This window comes from Sinohyriopsis cumingii, chromosome 7, assembly GCF_028554795.1.
Source record: "Sinohyriopsis cumingii isolate HCF-2022 chromosome 7, ASM2855479v2, whole genome shotgun sequence".
NCBI classification, from domain to species: Eukaryota; Metazoa; Mollusca; class Bivalvia; order Unionida; family Unionidae; genus Sinohyriopsis; species Sinohyriopsis cumingii.
Window position 1 is genome coordinate 16,827,066 of NC_142967.1, and position 21,854 is coordinate 16,848,919.

The 21,854-nt window shown below is 36.5% G+C and overlaps 1 protein-coding gene across 1 annotated transcript in view; it reads right to left on the minus strand.

Moving 5' to 3' along the window:
* The window catches only part of LOC149794782 (U5 small nuclear ribonucleoprotein 200 kDa helicase-like), a 103,505-nt gene that overhangs the window by 51,498 nt on the left and 30,153 nt on the right, over positions 1 to 21,854 (minus strand). Inside the window, exons 13-24 of the mRNA XM_089964431.1 lie at positions 18,658 to 18,813; positions 17,181 to 17,351; positions 16,655 to 16,713; positions 15,858 to 16,116; positions 13,129 to 13,278; positions 12,718 to 12,779; positions 9,389 to 9,569; positions 7,997 to 8,204; positions 6,960 to 7,291; positions 5,569 to 5,649; positions 4,059 to 4,249; positions 216 to 507 (exon numbers count right to left, since the gene is read on the minus strand). Coding sequence (XP_089820557.1) covers positions 216 to 507; positions 4,059 to 4,249; positions 5,569 to 5,649; positions 6,960 to 7,291; positions 7,997 to 8,204; positions 9,389 to 9,569; positions 12,718 to 12,779; positions 13,129 to 13,278; positions 15,858 to 16,116; positions 16,655 to 16,713; positions 17,181 to 17,351; positions 18,658 to 18,813 — 2,142 coding nt within the window. The remainder of the gene's footprint in view (positions 1 to 215; positions 508 to 4,058; positions 4,250 to 5,568; positions 5,650 to 6,959; positions 7,292 to 7,996; positions 8,205 to 9,388; positions 9,570 to 12,717; positions 12,780 to 13,128; positions 13,279 to 15,857; positions 16,117 to 16,654; positions 16,714 to 17,180; positions 17,352 to 18,657; positions 18,814 to 21,854) is intronic.

Genomic DNA, 21,854 nt, shown 5'->3' on the forward strand with positions numbered 1-21,854 from the left:
AACACAAGCAAAAAAAATTGTTATATCACTAAATTTTTAATGACATAAAAATGACAAAGATCTGACAAATGAATGATTAATAAAATGTCAGTTACTATACATAATGGCCTTTAACATGGAAAATATTTTTGAGAATTGTTTACTCAATAAATCTGTGACAAATTTTCTGCTCATGAAAACATAGATAATGGTATACAACGCATTCCCTCACTAACCTCTGACTGTCCATGAACCTTTTCCTCCCACTGGAAGTCTGGTGTTATGGTCAACTCAACTCGCAGTGTAGAGCGTGTCATAGGTTGGATGTGAACTGCAAGCTCCAGTTTGGGAAATTGGTGGATATACTTGTGAAGGGTTTTCCCCATTTTGGGCATTCGCACAAGTTCACCAATTTCATGCTGTGTCAAATCATACATCCGCTCAAATGGAAGATTCTTCTTTTCAATCTTCCGTATGACTTCATCTGGAAGCTTTTTGAACTGTCGCAGCGGTGTCATGGACTGCCACCTGAGGAAGGAGAGTATTAGTGGTCAGTACCATTTTAATGGAGGCAGCATGGTCAAGTATTATGCAATATGGACACTGGATAGGAAAATCCTGGGTTTGACCCTCACCTCCACCCTTTTAAGTGCTACCATTCTCTAAAGCAAGACACTTAGTTCTACAGGTTCCATCTGACCTTGGGGTCTAAATGGATGCCTCCTTTAACTCAGGGGAAGGTTCACCTGCAGTGGGCTGGCACCACACCAAGGAAAGCAATGCATGCTAAATTGCATTACCAAATAGTAAGAAGTTAAAAGGCTGGAAAATACTTTAAACACTGTGTCTTACATAGTAACAAAACCATAACATGAAGTCTGTTTTATAACTTCATATAACTACAGTGAATATCGCTGCAAAAAAAATAATTTCAGACCATGACATTTTTTCTTAACTTACACTAGATATGCTTGCTGCATATGACCTTGACCTAAATGGGTGTCAGCTTTAACCTGGGAAGGGGGGGGGGGTAAAGTTCACCAGCTGTGGGCTGACATCCCACCACCCTGAGAAACAAAGCATGTTAAAGTGCTTCACCAAATAGTAAGCTTGTAAAACCGCTAGTAGGCTGGAGAACACTGTAAACACTGTGTCTTAAACAATAATGTCAACCATAACTTCAATTATATTTCTACAACTACAGTGATATTGCTGCAGAAAATCCCACTTTAGCAATGTCAAATTTTCTAAGCTCCTAATGGTACACTTGCTGTGAATACAATTGTTTTCAATGGTATACTTTTTTCTTATTTTGGGAACATTTACATCTTCATAGGGACTTGCATTTATCCATTTGTGAAAGAATTTGTTGTTTCCACAGAAGGGATCCTGTTGTTTCCATGGATGGGATCCTTATGTTTCCACAGAATGAACATTATTTGTTGGGTCTTTCAGATCATGGTTTGAAGTAACCATGAAATCCACTAAAATTGTTACAGCACAAAAAAAAAATATAAACAGTGAAATCACAGTAACTGATTTGCAAAAAAAAATTAAATGCTTAAACAAAAGATGAAAAGTGAAAGAATGAACCAATGTATATTGTTAATTACACAAAAGCCACAATATTCCACCAGTACCAGTACTTTTGCACTCAAATATGTAAAACAAACATATGCAGCATTGCTTCAAACACTTTTTAATGTTAATATTTCATGTTAAGTATATGTCATTATAGCATAGTCATCTTAATAACTTTCAAGCCACCTCCATGTTAGGCCCTTGGGAATTAAGTTTCCTGCTACCTCTATGTTAGGCCCTTGGGAAATAAGTTTCCTGCTACCTCTATGTTAGGCCCTAGGGAATTAATTTTCCTGTTAGCTCTTTGTTAGGCCCTTGGGAATTAATTTTCCTGCAACCTCTATGTTAGGCCCTTGGAAATTAATTTTCAAGCCATCACTATGTTAGGTCACAGGGAATTTATTTTTAAGCCACCTCTGTTAGGTCCCAGGGAATTAATTCTCAAGCCACCTTCATGTTAAGCCCCAAGGAATGAATTTTTAAGCTATCTCTGTGTTAGGGCCCAGAGACTTCAATTTCATGCACCTTAATGTTAAACTCCAAGGAATTAATTTAAGTACCTTACGTGTTAGATTTCATCTTCACTAGCCAAAGCTCATCAATCAACTTTCTTCTACAATGACCATTGCAATATCTAGCTAACCAAAACTGTTTTGAACAAGTGTTCTGTTTCGGATGAAAGAGTTACTGCCCAAAGGAAGTGAAATCAACTGCCCAATGAGAGAACTCATTACATGACCCATTTGGTAATTAATATGCTGACTTCCATGGCATTTATGTTCCTAGACTTGAAAGAAAAACTTGCATAGGAAAGTTTAAATCAGAGAAACTTACATGCCATTGTCTACCACTGCTGCTGAGTTTACTTCCAACCATTATTTTATTATAAATGTGATGAGCAATCTGACTGTATCTCTTTCTTTCAGCTGTATCCGAGCAGTATCAACAAGAACAGATTTAATGACTTAATAATGTTTACTTCCTTAATTATTGTCAGCATGTTTTTGTTTGGTAATTTCATGATGTTTGCTTTAGCAATTTTGTCACTGTATTATTGTACAGTACTTAGAGCTACTTAAGATTAGGCAATCTACTAAGTCCATATCATGTTGCCATCAACACCATGTCCCTCTAATGATAATGCATCTAAACACAGTAGTCATACCATGTTGCCATCAACACCATGTCCCTCTAATGATAATGCATCTAAACAGAGTAGTCATACCATGTTGCCGTCAACACCATGTCCCTCTAATGATAATGCATCTAAACACAGTAGTCATACCATGTTGCCATCAACACCATGTCCCTCTAATGATAATGCATCTAAACAGAGTAGTCATATCATGTTGCCATCAACACCATGTCCCTCTAACGATAATGCATCTAAACAGAGTAGTCATACCATGTTGCCATCAACACCATGTCCCTCTAATGATAATGCATCTAAACAGAGTAGTCATACCATGTTGCCGTCAACACCATGTCCCTCTAATAATGCATCTAAACACAGTAGTCATACCATGTTGCCATCAACACCATGTCCCTCTAATGATAATGCATCTAAACAGAGTAGTCATACCATGTTGCCGTCAACACCATGTCCCTCTAATAATGCATCTAAACACAGTAGTCATACCATGTTGCCATCAACACCATGTCCCTCTAATGATAATGCATCTAAACAGAGTAGTCATACCATGTTGCCGTCAACACCATGTCCCTCTAATAATGCATCTAAGCACAGTAGTCATACCATGTTGCCATCAACACCATGTCCCTCTAATGATAATGCATCTAAACACAGTAGTCATATCATGTTGCCATTAACACCATGTCCCTCTAATGATAATGCATCTAAACATAGTCATATCATGTTGCCATCAACACCATGTCCCTCTGATAATGCATCTAAACACAGTAGTCATACCATGTTGCCATCAACACCATGTCCCTCTAATGATAATGCATCTAAACAACAGTAGTCATATCATGTTGCCATCAACACCATGTCCCTCTAATGATAATGCATCTAAACACAGTAGTCATACCATGTTGCCATCAACACCATGTCCCTCTAATGATAATGCATCTAAACATAGTAGTCATATCATGTTGCCATCAACACCATGTCGCTCTAATGATAATGCATCTAAACACAGTAGTCATACCATGTTGCCATCAACACCATGTCCCTCTAATGATAATGCATCTAAACACAGTAGTCATATCATATTGCCATCAACACCATGTCTCTCTAACAATAAACATTTAAAACAGTAGTCATATGTTGCAATCAACAATTTGTCTATCTAACAATAAAACAGAGTAGTCATATCAGGTTGCCATCAACACTATGTCCCTTTAGTCATAAAACAACTGAACATAGCAGTCATATCCTGTTGTCATCAACACCAGATCTCTCTAACCATACAACATCTAAATAGTTGCCATCAACACCATATCCCTCTAACTATAAAATCCTACAAAGTACTTACATTCTTTTGTCCACCATTTTACAGAGTGCAAGAGCCTTGTCAACAAGCTGTGCCCAGCCTCGGTGAAGGACTATCTCAGATATGGCCCTCATTAGTCGTCCTGCAGACTGGGTTATGAAGACCATATCAGCCATCAAAGCAAATCCCTCCAGTTTGAGTTGGGAGATGTAGGCTTGAAGAAGAACATTCACCTACAAAATACAAATCAGACATATGTGCAGAGACCAAAAGTCAATCTTTGTCCATCTCTTCCCAGTTTTATAAAGTAAGTCTACCTTTACCTTTATCAACAAACAATATATTTTCAAGAACATGAAAAGGAAAAACGGTGTCTGACTGTATTTATTAAACTTTAAATCATATAAAACTCTGTGCAAAATGAGCTGGCTTACACAAAAGTAAATGTACAAACTTTAACTGTGACTTGTATTACTTTACAGAAGAATCTATCCCAGAACTGTTAGTTTGAATATTTACCCATATCTCCGCTCATAAATTACAATCTCTACTTCTGTGATCAAGTACATATATAACCCATTTAATTTTTATTTAAAAAAATGTTCACGTTTTAACAAAATCTACTTGTTCATGCAAAAGGCTTATGTCTTATAGTTATTCCTACTGGCACATACAGCTGGCCCAGAAATGTTACATTTATTATAATTATTCAAACATTTTCTTCCCTGTGACTTATATTTATATTAACAAACTGTGCACTCTGTGTATATCAAGTCTACTTTTGTGAACAGCCAATTCGAACCTAATATTAATAGTCAAACTGTTTTGTGCCATGGTCAGAAGGGTAGGTGAGGAAATGCTGCACATGCAAGGTTATAGTGGGGATCATTCCAAAATAAATAGAAATAATTCAAACACACAATTTACGAAAACAGTATATGTATCAATCTTCTGCAGTAAAATACACTTTTTGAATTTCTCTGTTGTATAAATCAATGTGCAGGAACACAGTAAAAATTGACTAAGAAGGAGAAGAAAACATTTTGCAAATTAAAGTTTTCTGCCAGGACTTATCTGGTCTTTAACATAACCCAAGTACTGTCTGTACTGCATAAGCAGTTCCTGAATCAGGTGGTACGTCCTAAGTGCAGGTTAATTCCAAGTACAAGTGCTATGTGTATACATAATTATGAGGTCAGAGTTGGCTGTGATAGAAAGTCAACTAAACCCATCTTTACAGGGAATGCTTTTGGACAATTTATATAACTTGTACTGTAGCTGACAATAAATTAAAACAGTTAACAGACTATGCAAATGTAAAATTCCTTGTGTATTTATGTAAACCTATTAGACTGACCACTGTAGTATCAAAACTTTACAACACTTGGCAGATTTTGGGCAAAAGTGGTCCAACAAGAAATCAAACTGACTGTAATTATTATACCCTTCCACGTCCAAGACTTTACAGTCTGCAAATTTTTTTTATTTTATGATAATCTGATTTTATTTACTTATAGAAACAGATAATAGCTTTATGCTAAGGTTTTTCTACCTTAGCACTTGGTTCCTCAATGCTCTCCTTGATTGGAATGGGGACTCTTTCTAGCAATTTAGTAAGCTCTAACTTCTCCTCCTGAAATAAAAAGGTCAATTTTATACTGATCCAAAGAGAGAAAAAATTTAATAAATGAACGTACAAATAAAGGAATGAACTAATAAATTAACCAACTAAACGAAAAAAATGAAAACTATAGGCTTATGACACTGATTCGCAACCACAAATATTAATGCCCACCAAAAGCAATTATAGCCAAATCTCGCTGCATAGTCAAACCATTTTGATCCTGTTGGTTTGAAGCATTTAGTTAAAGCAAATCCAATCAAGAAAGGATTTACTGAACAGCAAGTTCTCAATGAACACAAGACTAAAATCAATAGTAAAACTTGCAGAAGTCACATGTATAAATGTGGATATCCTGAAAATATTCAACCAAAGAATAATGATTTAGCAGAAAAAGGCATTCACTCATAAACAAGAATTAGCTTGCCATTAGAAGTAGCTGACAATATGTAGACTAATACAAAAGAAAATGCTATAGCCATTCAAACCTGAAAATTAGATCACAGTGGTCTACATTTGATATAATTGAGTTATTCATCTTGAAATGCATTCACATACCAATTTTCATGAGTGAAAGTGAAATAGGGTCAAAATATTGACGGTTTAATTAACAGCTGAAAATATGAAAGTCACATGAGCATAAAAATTAAGAAACAATGGACAAGTTACTTTGCCCAGATATATTTACATACCATTTTGCATGAGTTTGGGTGAAATTAGAGTCCAAGATATTGATGGCGTAACAAATGAACAGCTGAAAATACCAATGTCACTAAAGCAAAGAAATTAGGTCATAGTTACTTAATTTTAGTACGATGAGTTACTTTCATTTCATATGATAGCTGCAATAGAGTTCAAGATATGAAAAGTATAATGAAGAGCTGAAAATACAAAAGTCAAATGAGCATGCAAATTAGGTCAAACTGACCTTCTTTTTATAGGAATGAGTTATTTCATCCAGATGCATCTACATACCAGTTTTTAAGACTGTAAGTAAAATAGAGTCCAAAATATTGGGGCTGTAATGAATTAACAAATACAAATACAAAACCCACTTAATTGCGCAAATTACATCATGGTGACCTATTTTGGTACCAAATACCACTTTTCACAAGTATAGGTGAATTATGGATCAGACACTGAAGGGGTGATTAATATTGACAGGACAAAGTATGAACAAACAAAAAAAAACATGAATGAGAAAAATTCACCCCCAAGTTGTAAGCGAGATGATAATTAAAATATGTTGAACAGAGCAAAATTTGCTAATTCTTTTAAATTTAAGGGAATCCATAATGAACTAAATAATTTAAAATTATTACCTCACGAACAGTGATGTGCTTGAACTCTGATGAGAGAGAGAATACACGAAAGAGCTCTATCTCACTTAGGGTTGGTTTCAACAGCTGGTTGTAGGTTGCCATTGTCTCATGAGTCAGGTAATAATGACTTGCAATCCGACCCAGCTCTGTCACCTGGAAGCTTCCTGTCTTCTTCTCATATTTAATCAGATTGTGTTTGTCTAGTGTGCAAGCTGCTGTGTGAATTAGATTTTTCCGGTGTTGATGTAGCAGTGAATCTTCTTTAAGCTGGTCATGACTGATTCCATACAATGTGGGGGCCCTTAGCATACGGATGTACAGGTATGTGTAACCTGAAAATCAATTAATTAAAACCGCATGTAAATTAAACACTTTATTACAGTGCTTCTTCCTACGTATTTATTCCATCAGTTGTTTTTAAATTCATTTACAATGTTAATCAATTATTGTATAACTGAAACAGTTAACTAACATCAAGCTTAAATGAGACAAAAACTACGCAATCAATATATTTTAATGGAGGTGGAAATAAATCATTTTTTTTAAAATGATTAATAACATCTATCAAAATCAATACCCAAATTTGAACTTCTGTCATTCCATTCAACTATGATTTCAAACAAAATTGTGAAACATGCTATATTCTATTGCTGGCAAGAATGGCAGTGAAACAAACATGCATATCCAATGCTGTGTGATCCAGAAATAAGCTTTTTAAGTATGGCAGTGAAACAGACATGCCAATCAAATGACAATTAAATAAAAATGTTCCCATTCTACACTTAACACTAATAATAAAGAAAAAGATCAGAAAAAAGAAGAGTAGTTTAATTTAGACTTGCCTCATTTCATTTAGCGCTTTCGCCTAATGCCTGAATTTTCAAATCATATGTACCTATCTCTCAGTATAAATCATCCGATTGTAAATACATTACACTGAATTGATAAAAGCAGATTACATTTAAGTGCAAGTTGAAACATGTACATATGCATGCACATGTACATAAAACAAAAACAAAACAAAGACATGGACATACCTAGCCAATCCACTGCTTCTCTAACATTCTGAACTGTCCCAAGCACAATCTCAGCATTAAGATTGTCAACAATTTTGCAGATAAACTGACTTTCTATGGGCAACTGCTGGTTCATGAGAGACAAGTAATATTGCAGTTCACTGTGGTTTGTCAGCATGATCCCCTCCCCCTTTGTGTCATACTGTGGACGACCTGCTCGACCCAGCATCTGACAAAGAGAGAAATACAATAAACCTTATATATACATTTTCATTAATGTCTAAATGGTTGTTACATTCTGTGCTTTACTGTACAAATGTGCATGTAATATATGTAAAAGGTAACATCAGCAATACTTCAATCATGCAGATACAAACTAAATTATAATAGTGTAAAAAAAGAGTCCTGCAAATGGTACATTAACAATATATAAAACTCTTTTATTTGCCAGACACCAAGGTGATAAAACACAGTACCCATTTACCTCATGTATTCTGTCACACCTGTTATGGGACACTGGCCAAGCAATAATGAATGATACAATTCCAACTTACCAATAAACATTTTAAATGTCTCAAATTCAAGTCATCCACAAGTCATCATTTTTCTTTTTTCAGTTTCAGTGACCCTGGCTTTTGTTACTTATCCCAAAATGGCAAGTCATTTTGTGGAAACTGTTTCCTTTCTTGGAGATCCTCTGATCATATTCATTGACATTTTAGCCCCCCCCCATCTTCCTTCTCTTAAATGCAAGTCATTTACAAAGTTTAGTCAAGGCATGGGATACAGTACTTAAGTAGTTTTGTAGTGCCTTCTTTCAATCCAAGACTTTGCTCTGCAAGCAAGTTTAGCTATCCTCACAAAGTTATACAAAAATGATACATTTTTAACAAGAGGTCCAGGTGGGCCTGATACTGTTCACCTGGCTTACAAAACTTAACAACTGACCATCTCATTAAGAAAGCTTATGCAGTACAGTAAGAACACAGGCTATGCAAACAACCTCCCAAATGTTATATGTCCACTTCACCAATTTTACCATAGTCTGATATAATTAATACCCATTGTCTCTTGCTCATAATCGAAGTCACCTGAGATCTTTCAAAGTTAAGTTTACAAGCAAAGCTTTAATTTGTGACAGAGTCATAGGACTTTCACACTGGATGTAATTATAAATCGCACCAAGGTGGACAGATAACTTTATGCTATTTAGCTGAACATTTTAACCTTTGAGGGCTGGATTTAAGAGGTATTAGTAGTTCTCCAAAGGTATTATGATTGGGTAATGTATTTGAAGAACAAAATATCACTTTCTCAGCTGGAACATCAGCATAGTACAAAACCTAGGTAAAAAAAAGGTTACCTGTATTAATCACTTTATATGACATGTAATCTTCTGCAATTATTATTTACCTGCATAACATCCAGAGCACTTAGTTCCACCCAGCGTCCCCTTTCTGGATTGTATATTTGGGTTCCCTTGATGATGACTGTGTGTGCTGGAAGGTTCACTCCCCATGCCAGAGTGGAAGTTGATACCAACACCTGGATGTGTCTATCATCAAACAAATCCTCCACCAGAGTTCTATCAACTCTGAAATATTTCAATGTTTGCAACTGTCATATAAAATTCACACCAATTAGTATTAAAACATCACATATCATCTTTCAACAATACCTCTCGAGATCACAATGCAGTATCTGACTGTAAGACGTTTAGCCATGTATCACAAAGCAGTGTTATTTAGTAACTGGAGTCTCTAAACTGACAAGTTCATCAGAAGAAAATATGTAAATAAAAGAAAGGATAATGATCCTTGCTGAAAAACACAATATGCAATAAGCTACTTCCTAGTGACATATGATATCAATGAGCTTGTTTCATAAATTTCACACAATAAAAAACCATTCATACAAGATCTTCTGTGTATGATAAAGCAATTTTTTAAAATAAATTATGATTTTCCAAAAATACTTTATCCATACAAATCACATTAGGAATATTAGTATGCTTCCTCATAAATCAAGCCATACTAAAAGACAAAAAAGTCTTTTTTCCTTCTATTTCAATAGACAAGGGGCAATAACTATTGCCCATTACCTCCCCTTGTGAGCACCATGTGTTGCTAGATTTTAGCTGATCAAGATGCTAACAAGGATGCTTGCATGTCTAAGTGGTTGGGAGGGTTTTGAAATAATGTGACTTGGGTAAGTATTCTCAGAGAAACATAATTTCCTTAAAAATTGCTCTCTTCTTCGAATACATACCCTAATTACATTACATTAGGAGAATAAATAATAGGAAGGGATGCTGAGCTTCCAACCGCTACCTCGTGTATTCTGGATTCCCCATGTAAACAATAACCTGTTCTACTAATTAGACAAGGAACAAAGCCTGGAATCACTTGACCTGTGACCCTAACATACAGTTAAGAAGAATAATAATGAAACCTCACCAACAAAATTTCAGTGGTGAAAGCTAACAGGCTGTGTTTGATTCATCTAGTTGGGTCTGGTGGCCATCTGTGCTGCTGCCACAGGACCTACCAGATTCAAGGCTTGCCTCTGCAATGCTAAATCTCTGAGATGAAGGCTCAAAAAGGATAATCCTGCATGCCAGCAAACATCTCGGATTGAAGCGTTGAATTCAAACACGAGACTTGCCAAGATGGCTCATAGTTTCTAATCCATAATCTTCATGAGGCAACTCTTATCTTGTGAGACATCATAATAAACAAAGCTTACAACCCACTTCAACAACAAGGCAAGGACTTGAGGGGTGTACTAGCTCTCTGTGTATTTCAAGCAGTGCTTGAGACCACAAGCAGGATCTTTAACGGCTGTGGTTTTTTACCTGTCTATGGAAGCGAGCGAGTAAGCACTCTTTGATTGCTAACTGACGGTAACCTATCTGGGCTACAAAGCCTGGTTGTGTCAACAGAACCACGAAACTCTCCAATCTGAACTGAAAAGTACTTACCCTGCAAGTGGAAGCTAAAGCTATCAGGAAACATGATTTGTATGATAGTGCCATGTTAAAACCCAACAATTTTTTCCATTCGGAAACGGAATGATTTTGGTTGACTGAGACCAAAACGGGCTAAATATCTGATAAATCTGTATCATGCTCAAAATTATGTCTGCCTTGATGCCGGAATGTGACCAATATCATATAGCAGTAGCCTTTGATAGAGATTGGGGCCAACTGTTTCTCCTCAAAAAGACAGAAGAAAAAAGTTGGCCAGTTGAAGGAATGCAGAGGGATAATGTTGATGTTATGTCATTCGCTCTTGAAAACACACCACTTTCTTCTGTAAGCCTTCAGAGTGTAGGGTCTTCTTACTCCCAAGATTCTCTCCACTACTATAGAATGAATTATTTGTCTTAGAAGGCTGTCCTGATAAGCTGCTGCTGTGGGGTTTAACGCCATCTTTCAGCACACGATAGGCTATTTATGGCGGCCAGTATTAATGGTGGAGGAAGAACCCGGGAAAACCCCGGAAAGAACCACTGACCCACGAGAAGCTACTGGCAAGCTTTCTCACATACCCACATTGGTCGAATCCTAGACTCGAACCCATGCAGACAGAGGTGAGATGGCAGTGATTGTCCTGATAAGAGCCGAGCATACAGAAGAGGACAGTCTGGGCAGAGAAGGACCACCCATAACCGTGGTTGCTGGTCAGATCTATTACTAGAATGAGTAGATCAGTGACCCAAGACTTGTCCCATCTGAGAGGGGCTATCAGAATCATCTTGCTATTATGACCCTGTAACATCTGGATTATATTCAGTATTCAAATTTGGCAGAAATTGTAAAAAAGAATATAAACAACCTGCAGCAGAATGATTAATCCAGACAATAAATCCAAAAGGAATGTTTGATGAGTCAGAACACAAAAATGGCTTGGATTGTCAGAGGATAAACTGTATGATGTTATCCAGTACATCAACGAAGCTAAAGACTGGTGACATTTGGTGGTGCTAAGGGGAGGTAATGGGCAAGAGTTATTGCCCTTTGTCTATTGAACTAGATCAAGATGATTTTTATCTACAAGAAATGGATTCGCAAGTTAGCAAGCTAATATTCCTAATGTAATGTGATTGGGGAACGTCTCTGAAGGAGAAATGTGTAATTTCTTTCAGAAACTGATGGACATCAGAAAGGATGACTAAATGCAAATAAAGCATTCTGAAAACTAATGAGATGCATGACAGTAATTGGTGAACTGTGTTACAATGTAAATATACTGTATATTTTTTTCAAACACTTGAACACAACACTTTAAACAAAACCACCACTAAAAAATTGATACCTATTCATTAAATGCTTTATGCTGGCTCAGCAATCTGTACCCACATGATCTTACAGTTGGACACAAAATTCAACAATCTGTACTCACATGATCTTACAGTTGGACACAAAATTCAACAATCTGTACTCACATGATCTTACAGTTGGACACAAGAATTCAACAATCTATACTCACATGATCTTACAGTTGGACACAAAAACTTAACAATCTGTACTCACATGATCTTATAGTTGGACACAATAATTCAACAATCTTTACCCACAAAGAACATTATATTGATCTTACAGTTGTGAAATTTTCGAATAAACAGTCTATCCAAGATGGTGTATTAAAGCAACAAATTGATCAACTGATGAGGAGTAAATAAGAACTAGTCATAGGATGCAAGTTATTTGTCTGTATGTAAAATAATAGGTAAACACTCACTTTGTCATCCCAGCATGATGGATGGCAAAACCGTAGGGAAGCAGATCCTTCAGTTCAAGATTCTGCAACACAAATATACAAATTAAATATACACCAACACAGCACGACTTTTCCAAGAATGCAACCAAAATATATTTCCTAAAATCTATAACCAGGTAAGCTGCTTGTTCTGGTGTCAAAATGAATGCAAATAACATGGTGACTGTGTGAGATTTTTATTACTTGAATAGTCCATCCACTAAGTAATACTCTTGTAACTCATATTCAGTTTATCAGTAGTTTGCTAGTGTCTTGTCTGTAATATTCGCCACTTGTCTTTAGTCACTCATATTAATGCTCATACCAGGTCCAAAATGAACAAATATTAAATGCTAAATAGACCCTTTCTTGTGATAAAAACAGACAGGATACCTTCACTTGTTCTGCTTCAGTCCTTAGAATTTCTGTCGAGGCTGAGCTCTCCTTCAGGAACATACCCAGGGTGTCTTTCTCCAAGCACATATCTCGAATAGCACGAGCTGTCTTGCCTGTCTCCTTTCTCGAATGAACAAATATTAGCACCTACATCAGAAAACAAATTACACATATTAAGTCAAAAGCTAATTTTAAGAAAGTAAGTTTTGTGTAAATAATGACTCCTATTAATGAGGATAATTATATAAGTATACATGTGATGTGTGATGTGATTTTGGATTTTTAACATAGCTTTAACAATTTTTAATTCATATCGCTATGATGTCTGCAATGTGGCAGTTTATAGTGATGTCTAGCACTGGGGCATCATGTCGCAGACATGTAGCATGATGCCCCACCCAGTCACATTATCCTGACATCAGGACGACCAGTCCTAACACTAACCTCTTAGTGCTGAATGCCCAGTGAGGCAGCTGTTAGTACCATTTTTGTAAGTCTTTGGTATGGCTCGGCCGGGGACTGAACCCATGACCTACCGCATCCGAGGTGTATAAGTATATAAATAAAGAACAAATTCCACAGCTTGCTAATAATATATGTAATGAACAAGACTGGCACCTTCCTCACATCCAAGGCAACAGTAAATCATTAATGTGCTGTTCTCCTTACATACTTGAAAATACATCAACTATATTTATACACATGTAAGTCTGTAAATACATCACTAGCAGCATAAAATCTCCTCTTAAAATTAAAAAAACGAAGAGTCCCTTGAAAGGACAGATGCTCCACTGTATATAAAAAATCACCATGAATACAAGATCAGACCATTTCTTCTAACTGCTAAGAGCTGAAACCACCACTGATGTTCTTGAGCAAGAGGATTTTTAAATTTGCACCATGGCAGCCATACTGGATGTAAGATCAGTACCAATTTCTTGTGGGACAAGCTCGCCACCATTAGAAGTTTTGGGTGAAAATGACATGTCAATATGACTTTTATTTAGATGGAGTAAGTAGAAGTACATTTTCAAGATGGATGTCATGGTGTTCATATGTATGTTCAAATCAGCATCATCCTGATTTAGAACTAACTAGATATCAAATGTTTCAAATGAGAAACTATGTTAATGTCACCTTCCATCAATGAGATGTAACAAGATTATTAAGACGGCTGCTATGGAGGCTATATTGGATATCAGATTGACAAAAAAATTTCTTAAAGCAAACTATGCCATAAAAGGTCTTCCAGTGGAACCTCCATGCCGATATGATATTCCATTCAGGAAGAGGAGATTTAGCAAGATTTTCAAGTTGGTTGCTGTGGTGGCCATAATAGATGTCAGTTGGCAACATTTTCATGTAGGCAAACTAGACTTCATAAGAATCTTTCAGTGAAAACCCATACTGATCTGACTATCCATTCTGGTGGAGTAACAATAAAAAAAAAATTCAAGATGGATCCTGTTGTGGCCCTAATGGGTGTCCTGGGTGCACCATTTTCATTTGGGATCAAGCAGACATCATAAGAAGTCTTCTGGTAAGAACCTATGCCATTATGACTTACTTTTCAGGAGGAGTACAAATAACATGATTTTCAAGATGGCTGCAATATCAGCCATACTGGACATCAGATTGGCACCTTTTTTATTTAGGAACAACTAATTTTCACAATTAGTCCTCTGGTGAAAACTCCATGTTTATACAGCCATCCATTGAGGAGGTGTGTGTGTGTGTTTTGGCTTTTTAATGTATCTTTAAAACAATTTCAGTCATATCGCTATGAAGTCTGCAGTGTGGCAGTTAACAGTGATGGCTAGCACTGGGGCATCATGCTGCAGACATGCAGCATGATGTCCCATCCTGTCACATTATCCTGAGACCAGTCCAACCAGTCCTAACACTAACCTCTTAACGCTAAGCACCTAGTGAGATAGCTGTTAGTATCATAAATCTTTGGGATGACTTGACCAGGGTTCGAACCCACGACCTCCCCCATCTGAGGTGGACATTCTAACCCCTAGGCCACCGAACTCCATTGAGGAGGAGAAGCAATATACAAGATTTTCAAGATGACAACTGTGGCAGCCATATTTAATAGAGATGCTGCCAACCTGCTTGTCACCAAAATATGGCAGGAGAAGAAAAAATATAGGGGTGGGAATGGCCTTAGTTCAATATTAACCTAATATTTAAATATCCATCTTTCTTCCTGGTTCACTGTCAGAGGTCTCCTGAAATCAAAATTCTCAAATGATGTTTCCTCAAGTTGTATAAGCATAATCTTTTGATTGTTTCTGATCTTAGTCTGTTCCTTATCTAGATATGAATATTGTTCTGTGCTGAGAACCCCCTTTCTCAGTCAACCTAGGAAAGGCATATGTCCAGCTTACTTAGTCAGCCTGAACACTTGAAATGAAAAATTGCTCTCTATTCTTTAACTTGTCTGTATTTTAATTAGGCTTTGTATTCTGCCTGTTCAAAGCTGAATAGAGGGGTGATGGGCATACTAAATCTAGGATAACTTATTCCTTATAATACTGCCATTACCATTTTGTAATGTTTTGCTCATCTACATCATATATTTAAGCTGCATCATGGTATAATTTCATTGAGTATGCTATAACTGTTAGAAAATGTCTTTACAAAAAAAGAAAACACATTAGACAACATCTGAGACTATAAAATATTTAGTAACCGGTAGGTCTTTCAAATTATTTTCTCACTTGATTTTTGCCAGCATGCTCCATGACTTTCTCATATACAATGTCATTCATGATCTGAAATCTTTTTACAGCCTTCTTCTCAGTGATTCCAATAAACTGCTGTTCTAGAGGCACAGGGCGGAAACTGTTGTCGAAGAAAAACAGTCCTTCGGATGATTCTACTCTCAGGAATGTGGCGACATCCTCATAATTGGGAAGGGTTGCGCTGAGACCAACCAACCTCACATCCTCCTGGGTTGTCTCAATATTTCTTATGGTTCTGTTTTAAAACAGTTTTGAATAAAAAGTGCAAATCTCATATATTGTAAGTGGCTATAGCTACATCAAGTACAAAATTCAACATATTCTGATCTTCACCTGTGAAAATGGCACACAAATTACAAATCTTCCTAAGATATCCTACAATAACTCAGTTAAAACAGGTAAGATGATTTAGTCCATGAGCTAATTCCTCTCGTCAATATCAAATGGAACAACTTCCTTGCAACTAGTTTCTAATGCAAATGAAACTCTAGTGGACTATACAATCATCTGAAAATTACAAAAGCAATGAATTGTTGCACTTTGCAATATCATGGTTCTTCTAATAGGGTTTTTTAAATACAATTACTTCAATAAAATTATTCATATACCCCTAAAATAACAAAGTACATCATGGTGAATATATAAAAATGATCTATCTTGTAAAAATTATATAATGAAACTGTAAAATTCGTAAAAATGTATTGCAAACTATGCATGGAAAGATGCCATACTAATGTATCTAAGCAAGCGAACCTATCAAACCCTAAACAAACCTGGCCACAAGAGATTCAAGAACTGGTCCACGGTCGTCATGCAGTAAGTGTATTTCATCCTGCAAAATAGATAGAAATATGTAAATATAAAAATAATTAAAGACCTGCTCCACCCCATCCATGAAAGAGTATCAAGCGGAGTAAGGAAATAAAACTTCAATATTCTAATTCTAACCATTAAGAGATTATTGCCGCTTGATGATTGAGATTCAAAAACTAATGCTACACAGGTATAAAAAAGTCTGAGTGGAATTGCAGGAATATATAGGTACCTGAGTTTTTTTTTTATTAACTTTTAAGCTTCAACAAAACAAAAACAAATCTAAATCAACTTATTTTTCAGGTTTAATAATCTATTGTCCTATAACATTGCATTGATGACTGTCCAGTTTATTCAATGCCCAAGTCCCTTACTTTTCATCAAAGCTCTCTCTTGCTGATATGGAGAATTTCAATCTTCAACTAGTGTATGATACATTTCAATAAAGCCTTGAGAAATACAAGATGAAAAGAATTATTTACTTACGAAGATCATAAGCCTAACAAGCTGTGTGTATGTTCTCTCTCCACCTTTTCTGGTAATGATGTCCCACTTTTCAGGGGTACATACAATTATCTGGGTTGCATTAATCTGTTCTTTAGTCAACTGATGATCACCTGACAATTCATCTACCTTAATTCCATAAGACTTCAGCCTCTGAAAACACAATTCATTCATCAGCTTGTGCATTTTACAAATCTCTCAAAAATGCAATTTTCCTTTTAGTAAAATGTTTCTTCAATAATAATGACCCAATAGTAATACTTAGGAAAACAACTACTACCTCACAAATCCAGCCCATCTGAGTTAAAGACTGTTAGCTAAAAAGCTAAAAGTTGTCTGCCCACCTAGGTGGCAGTCATGCAGAGTAATCTCCCCTTGGCAGAGGTATTAGTGCCAAATCCTGTAAAATCATCAGTTAATAATGGAGCAGAAGACATTCTCTCTATATGGATGTAACAGCAGGGAGGCTGGGAGGGTGTATGTGTATTATAATTGAGTAAGTATTATCAAAGAAACATATTTTACAATAGAAAATTGGTTTCTTCTTCAAATACATTACCCAATCATATTACCTGTAGAGGGAGATACACCGCCTCACCATGGAGAGACCATCTCTAGTCCCCTAACATATGTGAAACAGCTTCTTATCACCTGACTGGAAAAGACTCCATCTGTCTCAGAGTGGCATACTCTTGCAAATTCAGCCAAAGTTGTGAAGCTACCAGTATGAAGCTGTCAAAAGGCCAAGAAGAGTAACCTTTGTACCATCTCCAGACTGACTTCAGCCTTTTAGGAGAAAGAGCTCTGATAAGAACTGGAAAAGTGTACTCAGATTTCCAGAACCGTATGGGTGGAAATAGAAACTGACAATTTCATGAGATTAGGTGCCAATCCATATACCAAGGAGAGGTCACTCTGCCTGACTGTCACCTAGGTGGGCAGACAACTTTTAGCTTTTTAGCTAAAAGTTTTTAGCCTAAGAGGGCTGGATTTGTAAGGCACTGGTAGATCGCCTAAGGTATTATGATTGAGTAATGTATTTTTGAAGAAGAAATCAACATCAATGCATTCAATCAGTTCTGAGACAATTATTTCTATTCTCTTACTGTATTGGATGTTTATATGGCAATGCAACAACTTGACATGATAAATCTGATCTTGTTAAAAAGCCATACAAGATTAGTATTTATTATTTCACACAAAATTGCAGTGCAAGGTGCTTGTCCAAAATCAATAATGAATTAACTATGTTAACCATTTGCAATTACTTTCTGTCTCATGTTTTTATACACCTTGTTAATGGTTAGCTGATATATAATACATTTTCACAAGAATATACCATGACATGCACATGACCTGGACATTTCATGATTAACCTAAAGTTATAAATCCAGTTGCTTCAAACCAAAGGCTGAAACAAGGGTACATTGCCAAATAAAAAAATGCATGAGCATCATACCTCTGTAAAGTTTCCAACCATTTCCTGTACCAGTGACTTCATGGGAGCAATGTAGATGATTTTGAATTCATCAGTGTTAATGGATCCATCAGCATTGACATGTTTGCCTATCTCCCTCAGCATGCATAGGAGAGCTACATTGGTCTTACCAGCACCCTGAAATATAGTGCCACATACTGTATGAGTAATTGGTAGTTTGATTGTTATTAGTTAACATTGACAAATAGATGAAAACAATCTCTGATCCCTGTGATATTTCTGAGTAACAAAGAGGCCAAGACTGCAATTCAAATCCACAATCAAATCATTGATCATTGAGACATTCCTGCAAAACCTAGAGGCCAGGGCTGCACATCTGTCTTTGTAAAGTTATTTCAAAGACTTGCACCCTATCCTCACTGATTTATTGAAGAAAAAAAACCAGCCCTGTACTAAGCACTTCATAATTACATAGAGTTTGTTGCTTTCTCATCTGACTTTCATGCTTGTGTGAATAGGCAGTTCTAGCAAGAGGGCCAACCACTTGATTTTTTTTTTAATGAAGGCACTTATGACATGAAGTTGTCTTTGAGGCAAAAATGTTCACCTGCTGTGATCTTCAGATAATATGAGAACTGGGATACCCTTGAAAATATCAAATACATCATGAAAATCTTAAACAATGCAGCAACTGATTAAACCCTGGATCAGAGAGGTGTGTAAAAAGGGACAAAGAAAAATATGTGACTAGTTTTCCCACATGCTGTCTACCAGCATTAAGTTTGACTAAATCAGCAACTTGAGCAAACTATCAAGACAAATGTTTGTTTGTAACTGAGTAATACCCTTTCAAAAAGCCCATGTCTTGGATGCATATTGTACATGACAATATATATTCAATATTCATTTCATTCATAAAACTATGATTGACTACACCAACTTTAGAAGAATTTGATACTTTTAACATAAGATCATTGGGTCTTAAATTAAAAATGTGTGCAGCAATTCTGCCATGTCAGTTTAATGTCTACAATGCAGGCTACTTAATTTCTTGTGGTGGTAAGCAAGAAAGTGCTGACACCAAATACATTAATGCAAACAAGGCTTGCTTCTTAAATAATCATCAAGTGCAAAAGGAGACACGCACCTGACAACACATTAGCTCTGTGCTTTAAGCCCACACATTGGAAATATTAGGGTCATGGGACAAGTGGGAACTGAAATATGCATCATCTACAATTGTCGTCTGTACTGCAACTTAGTCGTTTGGTGGAAGTATAGCCACACAACATGATAACACCCTGATTCTGTGCAAGCATGCCCTTTGGGGATTTTGGTATATTAGACAAGTGGGAATTAACCCACACACTTGTCTTTGGCTGTCCATGTACGCCAAACATCCAGCGAGACCCCAAATGTTGACCAGAACTTTTCGTTAACACCACTGGAGTGCACACAGGTCAAATTTATCTAATTTAGGTTATTCCCTATTAAAAATTTTGTATTAGACACATTTATAATTTGAGTAATGCTCATTTAAATTTTAAAAAAATAATATGGATAGATTTTGGCCCAAAAGATCACATCTGAGTTATCAAGACAGTTGGATCAGAAAGGTTTTCAAGACAAAATGAAAATCCTACTTAAGAGGCAAATTGGTCAGTACTCTTAAAACAGGACACTGACAATATTTCTCCCCAAGTCAGCTTATGTCCCCTGCAGAAAGTTGGGTTTTTCTCTTTTGGCCAAAGAGCCCTCCCTTCTTTGTTTCTTGTCAGCATCCAGGATAGTTCATAGGTTTTCTGTGTGCCTTTGTGTTAACAATCTGTTCTCCATTAGCACTCCCATGCCCCATTCCTCTGTCTGGAAGCAAAAGTACTCTGCCAGTTCAGTTCTCTGTCTAAGAGTTCCTTTAAGCTGTGGATCTGGTAGAGTCGAGTTTCTCTGGTTATGCTCATGGATTGGACAGTCTTGACATTGACAGCTGAGATTGATGCTGATGTTGCTGAAATTGTTGCTGATGTCACTGCTCATGGTGGTTGCTGTCTCTTAGGCTCTAGCTGACTCTTGGTTTCATCTTGAGCCTCTTGTTTCCTATCTTTCTTCTCTGTTTCTGCTTCAACCCTCACTTGTTTTGTGCCTTGCTGCTTTGGTGCCTCTAATATTTTTGGCATTGAGGGTTCCTTCCAGGTGTCAATTATAGGCAGAAATGTTGGTGTTTCTTGTTAAAGAAGTGGGTGGACAGGTTGTTGTCAGAGATCTCTTGCTTCAGGAGCTAGGTAACTGTAGAGTCTGCACAGATCGCTACTTCTATGGTTTCTCGTATCTTTTTCCCAAATCAAGAGAAGAGTAGTCCTCTTCACACTGGCTCCACCCCTTTGCAATCAAAAGGACTAGATCTTTCAGTGTGCTCAGGGCTGTGGTGGGAAACATATCTATCCCAAGCATCATTCTGCTGTTCATGTCTTTCTTCTCGCTTGCTGCTGACTGACTGAATGAATGTTGAAATAAGATATGAATTTGCCAATTTTCTGAATATTTTCTAACATGAATACAGGTCCTTTAAGTTATCAATAAAGGTATTCTGTATCTAACATGAATACAGGTCCTTTAAGTTATCAATAAAGGTATCCTGTTTCTAACATGAATACAGGTCCTTTAAGTTATTAATAAAGGTATTCTGTATCTAACATGAATACAGGTCCTTTAAGTTATCAAGACAAGTATTCTGTATCTAACATGAATACAGGTAATTCAAGTTATCAAGACAAGTGTAGTGTATCTAACATGAACCTGGCCAGAGAATTTTAAAATGCTTGAACGAAGTTGGGTTTATTTTTTTGTCTGACCGATCACAAATAACATTACTTTTCGAAAGGTTGTATCCAACTGATTGTGAGTTAAAGCTCAATGTAAAACTCCAGCTCCAAGTTTTATGCTCTCCAGTTGCAATGAGGCATCTCTCCTCCACTTTAAATGCAAGACATTAATTTGTATGACTGCCAGTGGATAGTTTTGTCTCACAATATGAATGAAGGTGTGATAATAATGCACCTCTCACTTGATAACTCGCACACAACGGGATCCACAAGCATAGATCGTACTATAAGCAAGGGTGTTACTGAGGGACCTCAAAAATTGAAACAATCAGTTTAGACATCGAGAAAACCATGGAAGGGGGGAACTGGGCTGTTTAATGACTGAATCCTTGTTTTATA